This window comes from Rhinoderma darwinii, chromosome 5, assembly GCF_050947455.1.
Source record: "Rhinoderma darwinii isolate aRhiDar2 chromosome 5, aRhiDar2.hap1, whole genome shotgun sequence".
Lineage (NCBI taxonomy): Eukaryota > Metazoa > Chordata > Amphibia > Anura > Rhinodermatidae > Rhinoderma > Rhinoderma darwinii.
In genome coordinates, this window is record NC_134691.1 from 141,057,778 (window position 1) to 141,075,627 (window position 17,850).

A 17,850-nucleotide genomic window follows, 5' to 3' on the forward strand; every position below is an offset into this window, starting at 1 on the left:
AAATATTCCGCTACGCAAGAACAAAAGAAAAACGGTCATGCATTGTAGTTTTCCACAGCGTATTTTTAAGCTGCGGAAATACAAGTAAAATATACTACGTGTGACTGTACCCTTAATGTTAAAATGTGATCATCTACTTAGATCTTGCTTTTCATAAAGGATTTTCATGAGAACCATATTAAATTTTGTTTAGACACTGACAAGTTCACAATTTTCAGCAATATATTTTTGACAGTATCAAATCAAAAATTAAGAATAGAAAGCTGAAAACAGTTTTTTTACTTCATGCCAAATTATAGTTTTGGGTAAAATTGCCTTTATTATTCTATGTTAAAATGAAAACGGTTTAGACACTTACTCTGTACCCAACCAAACAAATACAGGTTAAATTATTATGTTTAGGCCTCAATCACAGGAGCTTGTCCGATTTGCATCCATAACAAGGGACTACTGTGTGCATTCCGTGTTTGACGTAAATATGGCATCTGTATGTCATTCGTGTTTCTCCTCCACTTTCTGGTTTCACTTTTTTCCTATTTCCTTAGCAACTGTCCATGAAAAACAGACAGCAAATGGATGTAGTCCGCGTGCCGTCTGTTATTTTCACGCAGCCATTGACTTCAATGGGTGAAGTGGTCCCCCAGGCTCCGTGAAAAAACACTGATGTGTGAATAGCCCCATTGAATTGCATTGGTCAGTGTGCAGTTTTATTTAAACTGACAGCACACGGATGTGAAATGATGTTCGTATGAATAAGGCCTTACATTATCTAGAACAAGTAGCTCTTTAATAAAAGTATATAACACTATACAGCAAACAAAAATGTCCTTCATATTCTAAAAAAATCAAATTTTTTTTTTTCATTACAGTTCAATGACTTTCACAGATAAAAAACAAATGAAACACTGCATAACTAATCCGATTAATAGTAGTGTATGACTAATAGATTAACTTCACAATAATGCGGTCGACAAACAACTAGATTTTTGGCTCAGTAATCTTGTACATGAGAAGAATTCAATCGCATATTCTAAACAAACATGACACGTAAGGCCCTGTTGACACTGAGTTTTTTGCAGGAGGAAAATTGTGCCTCAAAAGTTCCGTTTGGGATTTTGAGGCAGATTTTTACCTGATTGCACACTGTTTGCAGCGATTTTCGCTTGCGCCCATTGAGTGCTACAGGCAAAAAACGCCGCGAAATACGCTTTCTCTGCCTGCCATTGAGGTCAATGGGAGGTCAGAGGCGTAAAAGCCCGAAGATAGGGCTTAACGCTTCTTTATACCGCGAGACTTTTCTCGCTCGCGGTAATAAACGCCTCTGCCTCCAAATGGGAGGCATTTTCGGCCATTTTTTGGCGCAGTTTCCACGTCAAAAAAATTGTGCGAACAGGGCCTAAGCATGATTTAAGAACTCAAATAATGAGAAGTACTGTAGACAAATGTTCCACTTGTGCTTAGTTTCTATAGCAATATTTATGCTTTGGCCAAAAAAAAAAAAATATTCTCTAGAAACCAATCTCCCCCCCCCCCCTCCCCCCCAGACCACTTCCTGATTACATGGTCGAAAATTACCAAAACCGCGCAGCTCGCTGACCCTTACAAGCATAAGATAGACATCTACATCATTACAGCTATTATACTTTGTACTAAGGGCCTGTTCACATCACCGTTCGTTTCCACGAATGGGTTCCGTCGGAGGTTTTCGGTCGGGTTAACCCCTCAACGGAAAGACAAATGGAAACCTTCGCTTCCGTTTCCCTCACCATTGAACTCAATGGTGACGGAAACCTAGCTAATGGTTTCCGTCTGTCACCGTTGTAACAGGATTCCGTCGTTTTGATGGAATCAATAGCGCAGTCGACCGCGCTATTGATTCAGTCCAAAACGACGGAACCAGACGGAAACCATTAGCTAGGTTTCCGTCACCATTGAGTTCAATGGTGAGGGAAACGGAAGTGAAGGTTTCCGTTTGACTTTCCACTGAGGGGTTAACGCTGCTTGAGGGCCCTATTTCTTTTGGGTGCACTTTGGGGAACACATGAAGGGACTATTAATGTTGGTGCACAATTTAATGTTGCTTTGGCACAATTACTGTTGGGGGCACTATGTGGGCACTTTAAGCTGGGGACACTGACAATTATTTTGTGGGCACGATTACTGATTGAGGGCAATATCTGCAGAGCACTTTCTGAAGGGTGGGGTTATTGTTAGGGGCACTATTATTGTTAGGCACCATCTGCTTGGCACCTATTTTTGGGGGCGCTATTTGCATCAGTAATTACAGTCGAGGGCACGGTCTTCACAATTAATTTGGGGGCACAGTGTGTGGCAATATTATTTTTGGGGTGCTAGGTGTAAATCAATATTTTTAAGGTGACTAACGTTAGATCACTATTATCTGTGCAGTACTGCATTGGAGGGCACTCTTCTCCCCAGACACCTTTGCAAACTCTGCAGAGGTGAGTCGTGGCTGGAAGAAACGTCATGGTGTTCTGGGCCAAATGGAGAAGATGAGGAAAGAGAGCTACTCCAATAAAAGGGGACGTCACCTGTGATCCACTGGATGTAATTGTGTGTTTTGCCAGTGACTGCATCTGATCAGTACTGTTCTCTCCTGCATGTTCTGTAGTGCTGAATTTAATTTAAAAAAAAATTATATACAGTAAAAAGCAATAGCATTTTTCTTCCAATAACATGCAGTTTTAGTGCATGTTCTACCGAGTATGGAAAAAACCATAAGTGGTTGTAAATTGTTGTTTAGGCACATGGCTCAGAAGGGAAGGAATGGCATTTAGCTTGGTGCGAATATTTTGCTGGAATGGTTTTCAGCCACCATGTTGCATTTACAAATGGACACAGCCAGGTCAGAAACGCTGAGCGTTTCTGACCTGGCTGTGTCCATTTGTAAGTATGGCCTTTCTCTGTGTTTTTGTATATGTCCCCTTGTTTTTATCTGTTTTGACCATGTTGCATTTGCAGAGCCCCTGAAGTACCAGTACCACGGCAACCTCTGAGTAGTGACCCCATTTTGAAAACTACAACCCCTCAAAGCATTAATAGGGGGTGTAATTTGATTATAGCTTACAGATGAGCTCAGGCCCTCCCCTTCCTAACTTCTAAATAGAAGTGCCTTGCTAACCACCTTTCAAAACTGAAGGAATTTTACCCTGGTCTGGTTTTTTATAAGGATAAGCTGTAGCTTTTATTGGTACCCTTTTAGGGTAAATTATTTTTAGAACTATTTATTCCATTTTTTGGAAAGCGAGTGGCAAAAAAAACAAATAAATCATGCAAAAATTTTAGTTATTTATGGCGTTCACCATGCGGGATATATAATGTGATCATTTTATAGTTCGGGTCGTTTAAAAAAAAAAATACTTAATTGGGGTATCAGTTTCTTACCCCCAAACTAGATTTGTTTAAAAAAAAAAAAAAAAAAAAAAAAAAAAAGACAGTTTTTCACTTAATTCTCAACAGGGAGAAGGCTAGATGTCCTCATAGCTGGTATAATACACTGAAATACCTCTGTACTGTAGTGTATTATGCCTATATATTTGGTATCATCAATCGTATTAAGCCACAAGATAAAGTTAAGTTGTCGTTTTTACCGCACAGTGAAAGCTGTAAAAAACTAAACCCAGACAGTGGAGAAATTGCTGTTTTTTCCAATTTCAGCCTGCATAGAATATTTTTTCTGTTTCCCAGTATATTATTTGGTACTTTATATGCTACCAATAGAAACGACAACAACTCCCACAAAAAATAAGCTCACACCACTATTGATGGAAAAATTATGGCTCTTGGAAGGCGGGTAGTGAAAAAAACGAGAAAAAAAAATAATAAAATCGCCGTGTCCTTAAGGGGTTAAAGCGCCATTTGCTACAAGCGGCCTCTATTTTCAGTGCTATGGGATCTCCTCTCTGTACGCGCCATGCCCAGCACCTGTCCTCAGACACTGAGTGACGGCTTTAGTGGTCTTCTGATTGGACACTAGAGCTGCCACTCTGAGCAGAGGGAAGGGGCTCGCAGTGTTCAGTGAGGAGAGCCCAGAGCACTTGTGATGCCGGTAGAATTTAACTTCAATTTCTTGGTTATGCAACATGCATGACGGACACATCGCTACATTGTTCTTCCCCTTCTCTATATAGTGGCCGGGGATTCCTCTCCAGGAGAAGTCAGTGACTAAACTGTCCATATATGGACATTGAAGTCAGTGACTTCTCCTGGAAGGGAGGGGGGCTGGGAGGCATCACCAACAGGGGGCTGGGTGGCATTATCTACAGAGGGCTGGGTGGCATTATCTACAGGGGGCTGTGTATAGCAACAAATTTAAATGAAATTCATCAGATTTTAAAACGGACAGGGGAAAAAAAACAAAATGATGCAAAACAGGTCAAAAATCGGCTGTTAAAAACGGCAACATGGCCCGGAACGGAATCGGAACGGATGCAAACCGGCCGGGAAAAATGGCCCAAAACAGCCGATTTTATCGGCCGACACTCGGACCCTGTCGTGTGAATGAGGCCTTAGACTTCGACCACAGCCAGAAAAAAAAAAACAAAACAAAAAAAACACACAAATTGAACAGTAAGGTAGAGAGGAAAAGGATGAGAAAGCAACGAGAAAGGTAAAAAAGAAAAAAAGGGAGGATGTGGGGTTGGAAAGAATACCTAACCATTTCCAGCTAGGATGGAATTATAATTAGCCGGACCTTTGGATAGGATCCATGGGTTCAGTAAGGAGTTTATGTATCATGGGTTTAATAACCATTTTTAAAAATTATAATTACTTACTTAATGGAGTTTCTGAAGTGGTCCTCAGCTGGGCTCTTCACAGTGCAACTATTCAGTAGCCACAAATCTGCCTGCTCGGCACACTCTGAAAGAGACCAGCACAGTTTACTCGATAGAAATCATACCTTCAACAATACTTTGGAACTTCTAATGAAAGTGTTACTGAATTGCTGAAGCTAGAAATAGTTATAATGTGGTGACAGAGCCTCTTTAAACAATCTAATTTTTATAAGTGGCCTATCATGTACATAATGTGATCAGCACCGTAATGTAGATTACAGCAATGTTTTTTATTTAGAAAAACAATCTATTTTCACCAAGTTATGACCTATTTTAGCTTTATGCTAATGACTTTCTTAATAGACAACTGGGCGTGTTTTTACTTTTGACCAAGTGGGCATTGTGGAGAGAAGTGTATGACGCTCACCAGTCAGCGTCATACACTTCTCCCCATTCATGTAATCAGCACATAGTGATCCTGCGTTGTTCACCACGTGCTGTCACTCACACATCAACGTTACTGAAGTGTCTTGACAGTAAATAGACATCGCGCCCAACCAGGACGGGATGTCTATTCATAATCGCGACACTTTGGTAATGTTTGTGTGTGACTTACTCACACAGCACATCCAGATCACGCTGTGCTGTCATTTACACGAGATCTCGTAAGATTATGCTTGCCATGCTGTAAGTCCCACACAAACGTTACCGTAGTGTCAGGATTGTGAATAGACATCCCGTCCTGGTTGGACGCGATTATTTACTGTCGTCAAGACGCTTCAATAACATTAATGTATGAGTATGTGAATGCACATCATGATCTAGCAAGATCACTATGTGCAGAGTAAATGAATGGAGAGAAGTGTATTACACTGATTTGTCCAAGTGGGCGTTGTAAAGAGAAGTGTAGGATGTTGACCAAAGTAAAAACACGCCCAGTTGTCTATTAAGAAAGTCATTAGCATAAAGCTAAAATAGGTCATAACTTGGTGAAAATAGATTGTTTTTCTAAATAAAAACCACTGCTGTAATCTACATTACAGTGCCGATCACATTATGTACAAGATAGGCCACTTATGTGGTGACAAGAATATTTAAAGAGGCTCTAACAAAAATTTAAAATGAATTACTAACAAAATAAAATTATACTAAAAACAAAATAAACTAAAAAAAAAAGTTTCCTTGTCAGGATCTAGATTAAAGGGAATCTGCCAGCAGTTTTGAGCCCTCAAAACTGCTGGCAGCTTCATCTACAAGATGGGGAGAGTAGTTATACCAGTGGTTGCATGATTGAGAAATAAACGTTCTAATGCCCCACGATCGCAAGTGCCATGGAGGCAGCCCCTTCATGTTCAAGTGCTCCCGGCTCTCCTAACTGAACGCTCTGCAGGCCTTTCCCCCGGTTCGGAGTGACCGCTCTAGCGGTCTCCTAGTTGAGTGGTGGTTCTTTCCTGCAGACTGTAGGGGATGGAAGCGTTCAGTGAGGAGATCCTGGAGCTCTTTATCAAGGATTTACCTCTGAAGAACTTGTGAACAAGATGCCGGGGGCATTAAAACAACTATTTCTCGGTCATGCAACTTTAATTTCTTCCACTTTTCCGGTCGCTTGCCAAATTAGGCCAGGGATGACAAAAGTGGAAGGGTTTTCCAAAGAGGTTGTTTGCTCCAGATTATGTAGAATAGGAGCAAGCGGTGCTAATCTTGGCACATATTAGGCGCAGATTTAGTTTCCTTACATTCAGAACGGTAAACTTTTTTTTTTGTTTACAAATTTCTTAAGAGGTGTGCACCTTTTAATAAATTTGGTGCTTATCACTCTAAGGCTACATTCATACGAGAGGGTGCGATGTGTGTGCCCTAGAACTTAAAAAAAAAAAAAAGGGAACATTTTTAAAAAGATAGATCCATATACACACACACACTATTATGACCATCTCCTACTTTCGACGTCGGTAGAACGTAGCGCACGAAGGAAATTATTCTGGCTTGGTGGGTATATAAGGTGTGCGATGGGCTGTCTGAACACATCACTCATTGTTGCCATGGGCAGAAGGGGCGATTTACCAGAGTTGCAAAAAGGGATGATTGAGAAATACTGCCACCCTTGGCCCAAAAGTCAAACCGCGTAGTTTGTGAAAGTGTATTGTGAGTGGACAAATGGCACCATTGGGAATAAGACACGTGGAAACTGCGAAGCACCACCTGCCATTGATGTGAGAGGTGAACGTCAGAAGGTGCACGAGGGCCGAACGACGCGACAATGGAGCATCAAAGAGCGAAAATCAACTAGGAGCTAACAGACGTGTGTTTAGAAAGGTTTGGCAAACCCTACTGTGTATTGGGATCTGAAGCAGACGGACGGTCACTGCTCCTATGCTTTCAAAAGGTGCAACGGACACCCGAACAACAAGACCGTATGTTCACCATGACACATAAGTCCTCCATGGCCAGTAGATTCCAAGAGGCAGGGTTTATGATAATGTCCCGTTGGTACAGGGTGCCTTCCAGATTGCATGCTATGATCCCGGCGGTTTCGCCATTATCCTGGAGATGTGGGGACCATGTAGGTACGATCCTGCATATTTTCTGGGACTGCCCACCCCTGACTGGGTTCTGGTCCGAGGTGTGGCGCATTTCCTCAAAGTTTACGGATTACCCTCTGCCGAAATCCCCGGGCCTTTTCCTGCTTCATCTGTGTGAGGTCCCACTGCCAGTGTATAGACGTTCGGTAGTTAGACACCTGGTAAACGCGGCTAGGGCATGTGTTCCTGCACTGTGGAGACAGTCCTGTCCGCCGACGGTGGGCATGTGGTTCAGCAAGATCCAGGAAATCATGAGAATGGAGGACCTCACGGCATCAATGAAGGGGACTCATGCCTCCTTCCTTAAAACATGGCGTGAATGGATTCGTTTCCAAACGACCGAGGAATATAAAATCATCATGGCCTCGTGAATTCCTGTCCAGACCCGGAGTGTCAGGTCAGCTCCCCCCACTTCCCTTCTTGTTTTCTCACTCCCCATTTTTTATTCTTTCTTTCCTTACTAATTGGCCTCTCCTTTCTGTCTCTGGTGCTTTCTTGAATGCTCTTAAGCACATATAGGACATACCATGCACGGCTGCGGGTTCAGGGTGCATACCGGAGTTTTCTTACATAAGTGTTTTCAGTGACATGGTACTCTCAGGTGAACTCATGTGTTGATGTGAGGCTGATAACGGTTCTGTGATCTGTTGCATGATTTTCAATGCCATTTTTGCACTATGTTGTGTATATTATTTGTACGATTTGTGATATAAAATAACAAAATGACAAATAAAAGAATTTACAAAAGGTGCAACGGAAAAAAAAAGGCTTCAATTTGCACGACTATCAGAACTGGACCACCGATGATTGACAAAGGGTTGCCTTCTCCTATGAGTCATGATTTCGGCTCGGGTTCATTTAACAGATGGACACTGGCGTGTCAGGCGAGAAATAGAGAACAAACACACTACAACCATTGCTGGAAGAACACAAGCTGGTGGTTGCAGTGTTATTGTCTGTGGAATTTTTTCATGGCATTCTCCGGGCCCACTCATCCACGTGGAATGCACGCTGAACCGATTTGGGTATGAATCCAATCGATGCAGATCACGTCCACCCATACATGCGATTAGTGTTCCCTGAGGCAGATGGAATCTTCAAGCAAGACAATGCGGCATGTCACACGGCTAGAAATGTCCGACAGTGGTTGGAAGAGCACGACCAAGACTTCCAAGTACCTCCCTGGCTCCCTAATTCATCAGACTTTAACCCAATTAAGCATCTGTGGGACCACCTCGATCGTCTTTTTCACTCTATCAATCCTCCCCACCCACCCTCCAACAAATGGGGGATGCACTGCAGTTAGCATGGCTCCAGATACCGGAAACAGCCCACCAGTACCTTATTGAGTCACTCCCAGCCAGTCTAGTTGCTGTCCGTGCTGCACACGGCGGTTACTCTGGATATTAGCCGGTAGTCTATATACAGTAGAGTCACGTTAATATGATTTTATTTATGCATTCCCTTTAAAAGTAGGAAGCTATGATTTGAATGCTAAAATAATAAATCAATGCACTAAGCACTAAAAAGCTCATTTTCCTTTATTGGGTAGGATAAAGCCAACATTTTACAAAAAAACCTCTCCTCACATTTGTTTGCAAGAGAGCTGGTTCTGTGGATTATGCCACTTTTCAGTTTACTGCCAATCAAGCCAAGATTGTAAAAAGCCAGTATGCAAATGCTATGCAAAACAATAGTGATCAAAGAGCCATTTGCAGATTGAAAAGGTACAATGTTCACATTCTCCTCTCCCCACTACATGCTTTCGTGCAGACATCAGGGCAGCAAGTTCTTAAATCCTCCTCTGCAGGATCAAATAAATGATCTTTATCTAAATAAATCTATATAAGCATTCTGAGTGCAGAACAGGCTGGACACTTTCCAAGACAGCAAAACAGACAAGCAGGTTCTCCTGAAATAACCCATCCACCCTTCATATACAACAAAATGTCACCAAAGCACAAAGAAATTACCAGATTTTCAAAAAAGCTTTCAGGTTTATCAGAGTTTAGGTTAACGGATAAATCACCTGTCATGCTTAATTTACTAATAAAAGTCTCTAGCAAATATGGTTCCTCTATTATTTTGGAGATCACAGGCATGGAGGAGGGAGTGGGGGGGGGGGGATCCGGTTTCTTTACTCTTTTCGTATGGATATATCTGTTTTAATGACCTATGTCCAAACAAAAACCTGTTGGTCCCAGCAGCAGAGGTGATCATTTTATCTATAGGGGGTTGATTTTAGATGCAGTTTAGATTCAATGGTCACAATATTATGGATCACTGATTTCCATGGGAACAAGACTACTTTCTCAGTTTTGGGACATGAAGTCCTATATGCGGTTTCTTTAAAGGGCTTCAGTGCGTCTTGGTAAATGTATAAAGGGCTTTTTCAAGACTTCAATCCTAAGGATAAACCCTCAATATTTATTGTTGGGGGTCCAATCCCTAAGACCCTACGATCAGCACAATGAAAAGACTACGGATTCATACTATGCTGCAGGGTTCCTCCATACACCTTCTTACAGTTATTCTGGGAGATTTATCAAAATAGGAACAAAAGGAAAACGTTTTTGCCCAGAGTATATTCCCACATTTTATTTCTCAGAGGCGCTTTGAAAAAAAAGAAAGCAGCAAACCGATTGGTTACCATGAGCAACTACTCCACTTTTCCTTTGCACCACTTTGATCAATATCACCAAATGTTCTCTAAAAGCAATGCGCCTGGGGGAGTACATCTCAGTAATACAGCATCCAGTAGAACATTGATTCAATGACAATGATTTATTTCATATTTGTGTGTCAGATTCCATATACATCTTATTGAAATATTCTCTATATGGCTATGAAAAAGTGCACAAGGCCTTAGAACGGACAAACCACGTGCAGTCTCATGCAAAAAATGCGGCAATTTATGTCAAACTACGTATTCTGATGATTTTCTATATAAAGTCAAACACAAATGCAACAGAGTAAAGTACAAAATAATCTGCAATTATTAACCAGTTCAGGACCGGGCTATTTTGAGCCTTCAGGACCAGACATCATTTAGCCATTTTTGGCAGGCGTTCGTTAAATGGCTATAACTTTTTTTATTTCTTGGGCTAGAAACGTGATTTTTGCGATGTTTTTTTCCGTAGACAATGCAGATTTATTTTTTATCATTTTTATACACATCCTTTTTGCCATTTTCAAATTTTTATTCTTAAAGTTTGAAAATAGTAAAAAAAAAAAAAAAAGAAGCTTTTTTTACCACTTGGCTATTTTTTTTTTTGGGTAATAACAGTTTTACCCCAAAAAAAGACCTTTTATTTGTGATTGTCATTGTCTACTGTAAATTTTAATATATTACATGTCTATATTAGTGTAATTGGGTTCTGGCTAGCGTTACGACAATGATTGGGGGGGGGGGAGACACAGACTTTTTTTGGGGGTGGGTATTTATTATTTTTTGCACTTTTCTTCACTTTTATTTTTTATTACTATGGTCTGTCGCTCAAATGTCAAAAAAGACCTTTGGAGAAATAAATATATATATATATATATATTATATATAATTATTTTTTCTCTTTTACACCATGCTTTTCCACTAACTGGGGAAATCAGCCCTCTTATAGTGACTATTGTCACTAATAGGGCTGTGCTGGGTCTAGTAAGACCCAGCAGCAGTCTAACTAACGGCACCCGGCGATCATGTGACCCGTCACATGAACACCAGGATCAACAGAGACAGTGGCGCGGCCACTGCCTTTATTCCTATACACCGCGTTCATTGAGCACTGTGTAAAAAAAAAAGAAAAAAAAAAAAAGAGAGAGATCGGAGAAGACAGAAGCATCGAAAGCTGCTTCTATGTTTTCCTCAGGATCCCCGGCAGTCACTGAATGCCGGAGACCCAACATTCAGCTGCCCGATCGCTCAGGCAGCAAGTTAAAACCGTAAAAAGTAAAAAGTCTATGGCACGGGTTTTAAGGACCCGGACCGCTGGCCATAAACACACAGCCAGCGGTCGGGAACCACCACAGTGCATCTATAGGAAAGCCTCAACAAAAGAACTATCCCAAGAAAGACAACGAAGTATTCAGAAAACTCAAAGCAAATGGGTAATTAGCAGCAAAGGACTGCAGCGGGGTCGTATTGGCTAAAGTGGAATACTGGATGAAATAAAATGAGAATGGAAAAAATACAAATCTACCATTTGATATTCTAGTACCTCATGGACATGGCCCTATTATGACTTTGTGCAACCTGTAAATAGGGCACATATAGACTTTTATGGGACCTTACTGTACCCTCTGTATTCCTCCAATTTCATACAAATCAAAAAAAAAAAAGACATTAAAAAAGTGCCATGCTGTATCAGACTATATTACATAGCATTCAATCCAGTGGAGATTATCTCCCACATGCAGAATCCCTAAAAGAACCAAATGGCAATGCATGGAAACGCAGGGGCTTCAATACACTGCTATACAAGTAGCCCAAGACAAAATTGCTGAAAACCATCAACCAGTTAAAAACATACATCAGTAAATACTAATGTAAGGCCTCACGCACACGACCGTAGCCGTAATCCCGGTCCGTGATTACGGCTATGGATGGCCGCGGACAGTCCGCATTTGCGGGCCGTGCCCCCGTTATATAAGTATGGGAGCACGGTCCATAAAATAAAAAAAAAATAGGACATGTTCTATTTTTCACGGAAGCTTTCTACGGCACCGAACACCCTCCCGTAAACATACGAGAGGGCGTCAGTCAGCCATAGAAATTAATGGGTCCGTAATTACGGATGAAATCTACGGTCGTGTGCATGGGGCTTAAGACTGTATACTGTAGAATTTTTTCAATCTTTCAACACGAAACCTTTTAAAGCAGCTTTTATCACCGCTGCAATATGTGAGAAATCGGTCAGGTTGACCTGGTTTCCTCTAAAAACAGACTATTCAATAGCCAAGTATAAAAATTGTAGCATGTTCTGATGACCAAGGCCTCCATGACTTCCTTTTCTTACCTGTGCTCCATAATAAGCGGTGAGTAAACATGCAAATTTAATAACCAGCATTAAAAGTAAAAAAAGAAAAAAATCATCGTAACAGGATGTTTGCTAAATAGAATAGTTAGTGAGGGAATTCTGACTGTACTCCCCGTGCCATATGCATAAAGCTGCTGTAGGACTTCACAGCATTTTTTTATTTTCTTTTTTTATAGGCCCAGTTTTGTCGATACTGTACTTTTTTGGTTAGCTCACATGGACACTGGCTAGTTTCTAGTTCAGGGTTTAATAGGGACAGTGGACACGTCCCCGTAAACATATGGTGAACACCTTTCAAGTCTCCGCTCCATTATCCCATCCGATTGGGTGACATTGAACCAGATGAACATATGAAACCCTACTGTGCACGGTGTGTGACTTATTAGCTTTCCAATAAATAGTTGTGCATTGTGGCATGTTTTATATGTGTGTCATATACACGTATTTAAATAGTTTATTGGGTTTTACTCAAGTTATTAAAAATAAATGTTATTTGTTTCACAATACTTCTGGTTGATTTGTGATTAAAGGTTATGTACACATTTTGAATGGAATTTTTATGTTAACGCAATGAGTTTTGTGTTTTAAATCAATTTTGTAATTGACTTTAAAAAAAAAAAAGTTTATGGTACAGCTTCTATGTATCCTGTATATATGGAAGCTGCATCGTTCTGTTTCAGCTGATTCCGTCAGTTCAACTGAACGGACAACTCTGTTGAGAGCGGGTCCAAATAGGATACAACTAATATCGATCACATCTAAGTTGTGAACTTACATGTGATCAATATAAGCTAAATCCTGTGTGTCAAAGACGGTCGAGCAGTCAGTTCAGCTGAACTAACTGAATCGGCTGAGAGAGAACGCCATTTTCACTTTATTATTGGAGATAGGTTAGCATTAGTGCTGTTATATTAAAGGGGTTGCCCAGTCCAAAAAAAAATCAAAATATGGCCTGTCTTCAGAATAGGTTTTCAATATATGATCGATCGGGGTCCAACTCCCACCGTGGCCCCTTCAAGACAGCTCATCGGCAGGGGTACTGGGAGTCAGACCCCAACCGATCATATATTGATTGCCTATCTTGAGAATAGGCCATACATTTTTTGAGACTTGACAATCCCTTTAACCCGTTAGTGACCGGCCCATCGTGTTTCTACGTCGGTCACTAACGGGCCTTATTCCGATGCCATAGACTTTTTACGTCGTGGCATCGGAATAAGTAAACAGAGCAGGGAGCTGTCAAATCTCCCTGCTCTCAGCTGCTAGAGGCAGCTGAGGGCTGGGAGCGTCCCTGCTCTGCCGGGTGAGATCGATATTAGTATCGATCTCACCCGTTTAACCCCTCAGATGCGGTGCTCAATAGCGAGCACCGCATCGGAGTTGTTTTGGAGAGAGGGAGGGAGCTCCCTCTCTCTCCCACCGACACCCGGCGATACGATCGCCAAGTGTCTGTGTCTCTAATGGCAGCCGGGGGTCTAATAAAGGCCCCCAGGTCTGCCTGGAGTGAATGCCTGCTAGATCATGCCGCAGGCATGACCTAGCAGATGCCTGTCCGTGTTAAACGGACAGGCAGTAATACACTGCAATACAAAAGTATTGCAGTGTATTATAAATGCGATCGCAGAATCGCATATTATAGTCCCCTAGTGGGACTAGTAAAAAAAAGTTTAAAAAAAAAAAAAAAAAAGTTTAATAAAGTTAATATAAAAAAAAAAAAAAAAATGAAAAACCCAGCTTTTCCCCTTACAAAATGCTTTACTATTAAAAAAACAAAATAAAGTTAAAAAGTTACACATAATTGGTATCGCCGCATCCGTAACGACCCCAACTATAAATCTATTACATTATTTAACCCGCACGGTGAACGCCGTAAAAAATTTAATAAAAAACAAATGGAAAAATTGCTGTTTTCTGTGAATACTGACTTTAAAAAAATGTGATAAGTGATCAAAAAGTCGCATCTACTCCAAAATGGTACCAATAAAAACTACAAGTCTTCCCGCAAAAAAAAAGCCCTCATACAACCGCATCGGCGAAAAAATGAAAACGTTACGGCTCTTCAAATATGGAGACACAAAAACAAATAATTTTGAAAAAAAAAGCGTTTTTACTGTGTAAAAGTAGTAAAACATACAAATTTGGTATCGTTGCAATCGTAACAACCCGCTGAATAAAGTTAGTGTTATTTATATCACACGGTAAACGGCGTAGATTTAAGACGCGAAAAAGAGTGGCGAAATTTCAGGTTTTTTTTCTATTTTCCCCCAAATAAAAGTTAATCAATAAATATGTACCTCAAAATGGTGGTATTAAAAAATACAACTTGTCCCGCAAAAAACAAGACCTTATACAGCTATGTGGATGCAAAAATAAAAAAGGTTATAGCTCTTGGAATGCGACGATGGAAAAACGTAAAAAATGGCTTGGTCATTAAGGTCTAAAATAGGCTGGTCATTAAGGGGTTAAATAGAATAGCATTATAGGAAATCTAGAGCTTTAATAAAGTTGCTAGACATTATTTAACTTAAAGACATCAGGCGCATGATCATGTTACGGATTTATCTTGTAATTGAGCCATAACAGACTTCTATGGATGCCATAAAACCATACTATATGTATGCCTCCAATTTCATATTTTGTAAGAATCCAGGAGACAAAAAAAATAAAAAAATCCAACTCATGCTGTATTACAGAGGTATTCTTCCCCTAGAAACAAAGTGGCACCTCACGCCTGCACCATAGTGCAGCAACTAAAGTGCTTGTACCTGGTCATACACAAGATCTGGTATGGCCGAAAAAGCGGATTTACATCATATTCTGCTAACAATTGGCGCATTTTCGTGACACAAGCGAGCGTGACAGAGGCTTACCTAAGCCAGAGATCTGTGGAGAAGTTGATCTGCCATGATAAACTTTTTCAGGTGCACTCCTTAGAAAGTAATTCTTGCCAAGCGATACATCTGCATTAAAAGAATACCAGGCAGGAGGCAGTCGTTCAGAATACAGTGGTCTGAAATTACTAATGTATGGCCTGTAATTCGGACCCATAAGGATTCAGTGTGTTGCCATACAGGTGCTGCAAAGTGCATGAGGCTCAAAATAAATGTCACATTAGGCTTGTCTGTATGGCAGATTTTCATTTTAAGAGTAGTAGTCAATGGTTTCACATGCTGCCAGCACTACAAATGAAAGGTCATTCCTTTGGACAAGATATGTATTGCTTGCTGGGTATCCCCTAGATGCCACAAGAAAAACCAACATTCTACAACTCTGCTACAACCCTTGAATGGGTTGACTGTCAAAAATCAGATCTCAACTCTTCTTATTCGGTCTCCCTTGGGTGGGGTTTTTCTTCCTATGTGAGCCAGATCTGCTCAAGATCTCTTCGTCCTCTTGTTGTTGGGTCCAGGTTAAACATAAGAGCAAAGGAGCTGCTCAAAAGAAAAACCTGTGCCAATGCTTAACCCCTTCCCGCTCCTTGACGTACTATTACGTCATGGCAGCTGTATCGTTCGCGCTCCATGCCGTAATAGTACGTCTCGGGAGTAACGGCCGTTTCGGCCGTCCTCCCGACACATACAGGAGCTGTGACGCTGCTGTCTTGTTCAGCAGCTGTCACAGCTCCTACAGCGGGGACCGATCGCTGTGTCCCCGCTGATTAACCCCTTAAAAGCCGCGTTCTATAGAGATCGCGGCTTTTTAGGGGTTAAGCTGCCATCGCCGGCCTGCTACGCGATAGCGGCCGGCGATGGTGACTATGGCAACCGGACACCAAACAATGGCGTCCGGCTATGCCATAGACGGAAGCCTAGTGGGTCCTGACAACGTCAGGACCCACTATGCTTGCTGTCAGTGAGTAGCTGACAGTTCTAATACACTGCACTACGCATGTAGTGCAGTGTATTAGAATAGCGATCAGGGCCTCCTGCCCTCATGTCCCCTAGTGGGACAAAGTAATAAAGTAAAAAAAAAGTTAAAAAAAAGATGTGTAAAAATAAGAAAATAAAAGTTTTAAAAGTAATAAAAGTAAAAGTCCCACTTTTTCCCTTATCAGGCCTTTATTATTAATAAAAATATATAAACAAACAAATAAACTATACATAATTGATATCGCCGCGTCCGTAACGGCCTGAACTACAAAATTATTTTGTTATTTATCCCGCACGGTGAACGCCGTAAAAAAAAATATTAATAAACCGTACCACAATCACAATTGTTTGGTCACTTCACCTCCCAAAAAATGGAATAAAAAAGAGATCAAAAAGTCGCATGTACCTAAAAATGGTACTGATGGAAAATACAGTTCGTTACGCAAAAAATAAGTCCTCGCACGGCTTTATTGATTGAAAAATAAAAACGTTATGGCTCTTAGAATAAGGTAACACAAAAAGTGAATGATTGTTTACAAAACGTACTTTATTGTGCAAACGCCATAAGACATAAAAAAAAACTATAAACATCTGGTATCGCCGTGATCGTATCGCCCCGCAGAATAAAGTTAATATATCATTTATAGCGCACGGTGAACGCTGTAAAAAAAAAAGTATACAAAAACAATAGTACAATTGCTGTTTATTAGTCACCACGCCACCTAAAAATGGAATAAAAACTGATCAAAAAGCCGCATGCACCCCATGAAAACTACAATGGATTCCTCAAGGGGTCTAGTTTCCAAATTGGGGTCACTTTTGGGGGGTTTCCAATGTTTTGGCACCACAAGACCTCTTCAAACCGGACATGGTGCCTAATAAAAAAGAGGGCTCAAAATCCGCTAGGTGCTCCTTTGCTTCGGAGGCCGGTGCTTCAGTCCATTACCGCCCGAGGGCCACATGTGGGATATTTCTCTAAACTGCAGAATCTGGGCAATAAGTATTGAGTTGCGTTTCTCTGATAAATCCTTTTGTGTTATAAAAAAAATGGTATAAAAAGAGTAAATGTCACCTCTACTTTGCTCTAAATTTCTGTGAAACACCTAAAGGGTTCATAAACTTTCTAAATGCTGTTGTGAATACTTTGAGGGGTCTAGTTTCTAAAATGGGGTGTTTGATAGGGGTTTCTAATATATGGGCCCCTCAAAGCAACTTCAGAAATGAACTGGAACCTAAAAAAATAAATAAATGAGGCAATACTTCGCTTCTTACATTATACTGATAATGAGCCGTGCCCACTCCGAGATGACCCCAGTTTTGACCGTTTGTATAAACGGAGACCCCTATTAGACCGTTCCAGTGCCCGGTTTTCCCAAGCATACACCCCCGAGAAGTGTTTTTCTATTGATGAGTCCCTGGTACATTTTAAAGGGAGGGTTCAATTCCGCCAGTACCTGCCAGGTAAGAGGGCAAGGTATGGCGTGAAGATGTATAAGCTGCGAGAGTGCATCAGGGTATACCTACAGGTTTAGGATATATGAAGGAAAGGCCACCCCCAAACCAGACTGCATCC

General features: G+C 41.0%; 1 protein-coding gene across 2 annotated transcripts in view; it reads right to left on the reverse strand.

Moving 5' to 3' along the window:
* The window catches only part of CDKAL1 (CDKAL1 threonylcarbamoyladenosine tRNA methylthiotransferase), an 845,495-nt gene that overhangs the window by 751,610 nt on the left and 76,035 nt on the right, over positions 1 to 17,850 (reverse strand). For both annotated transcript variants that reach the window (XM_075826579.1, XM_075826580.1), the window contains exon 5: positions 4,797 to 4,881. In XM_075826579.1, coding sequence (XP_075682694.1) covers positions 4,797 to 4,881 — 85 coding nt within the window. The remainder of the gene's footprint in view (positions 1 to 4,796; positions 4,882 to 17,850) is intronic.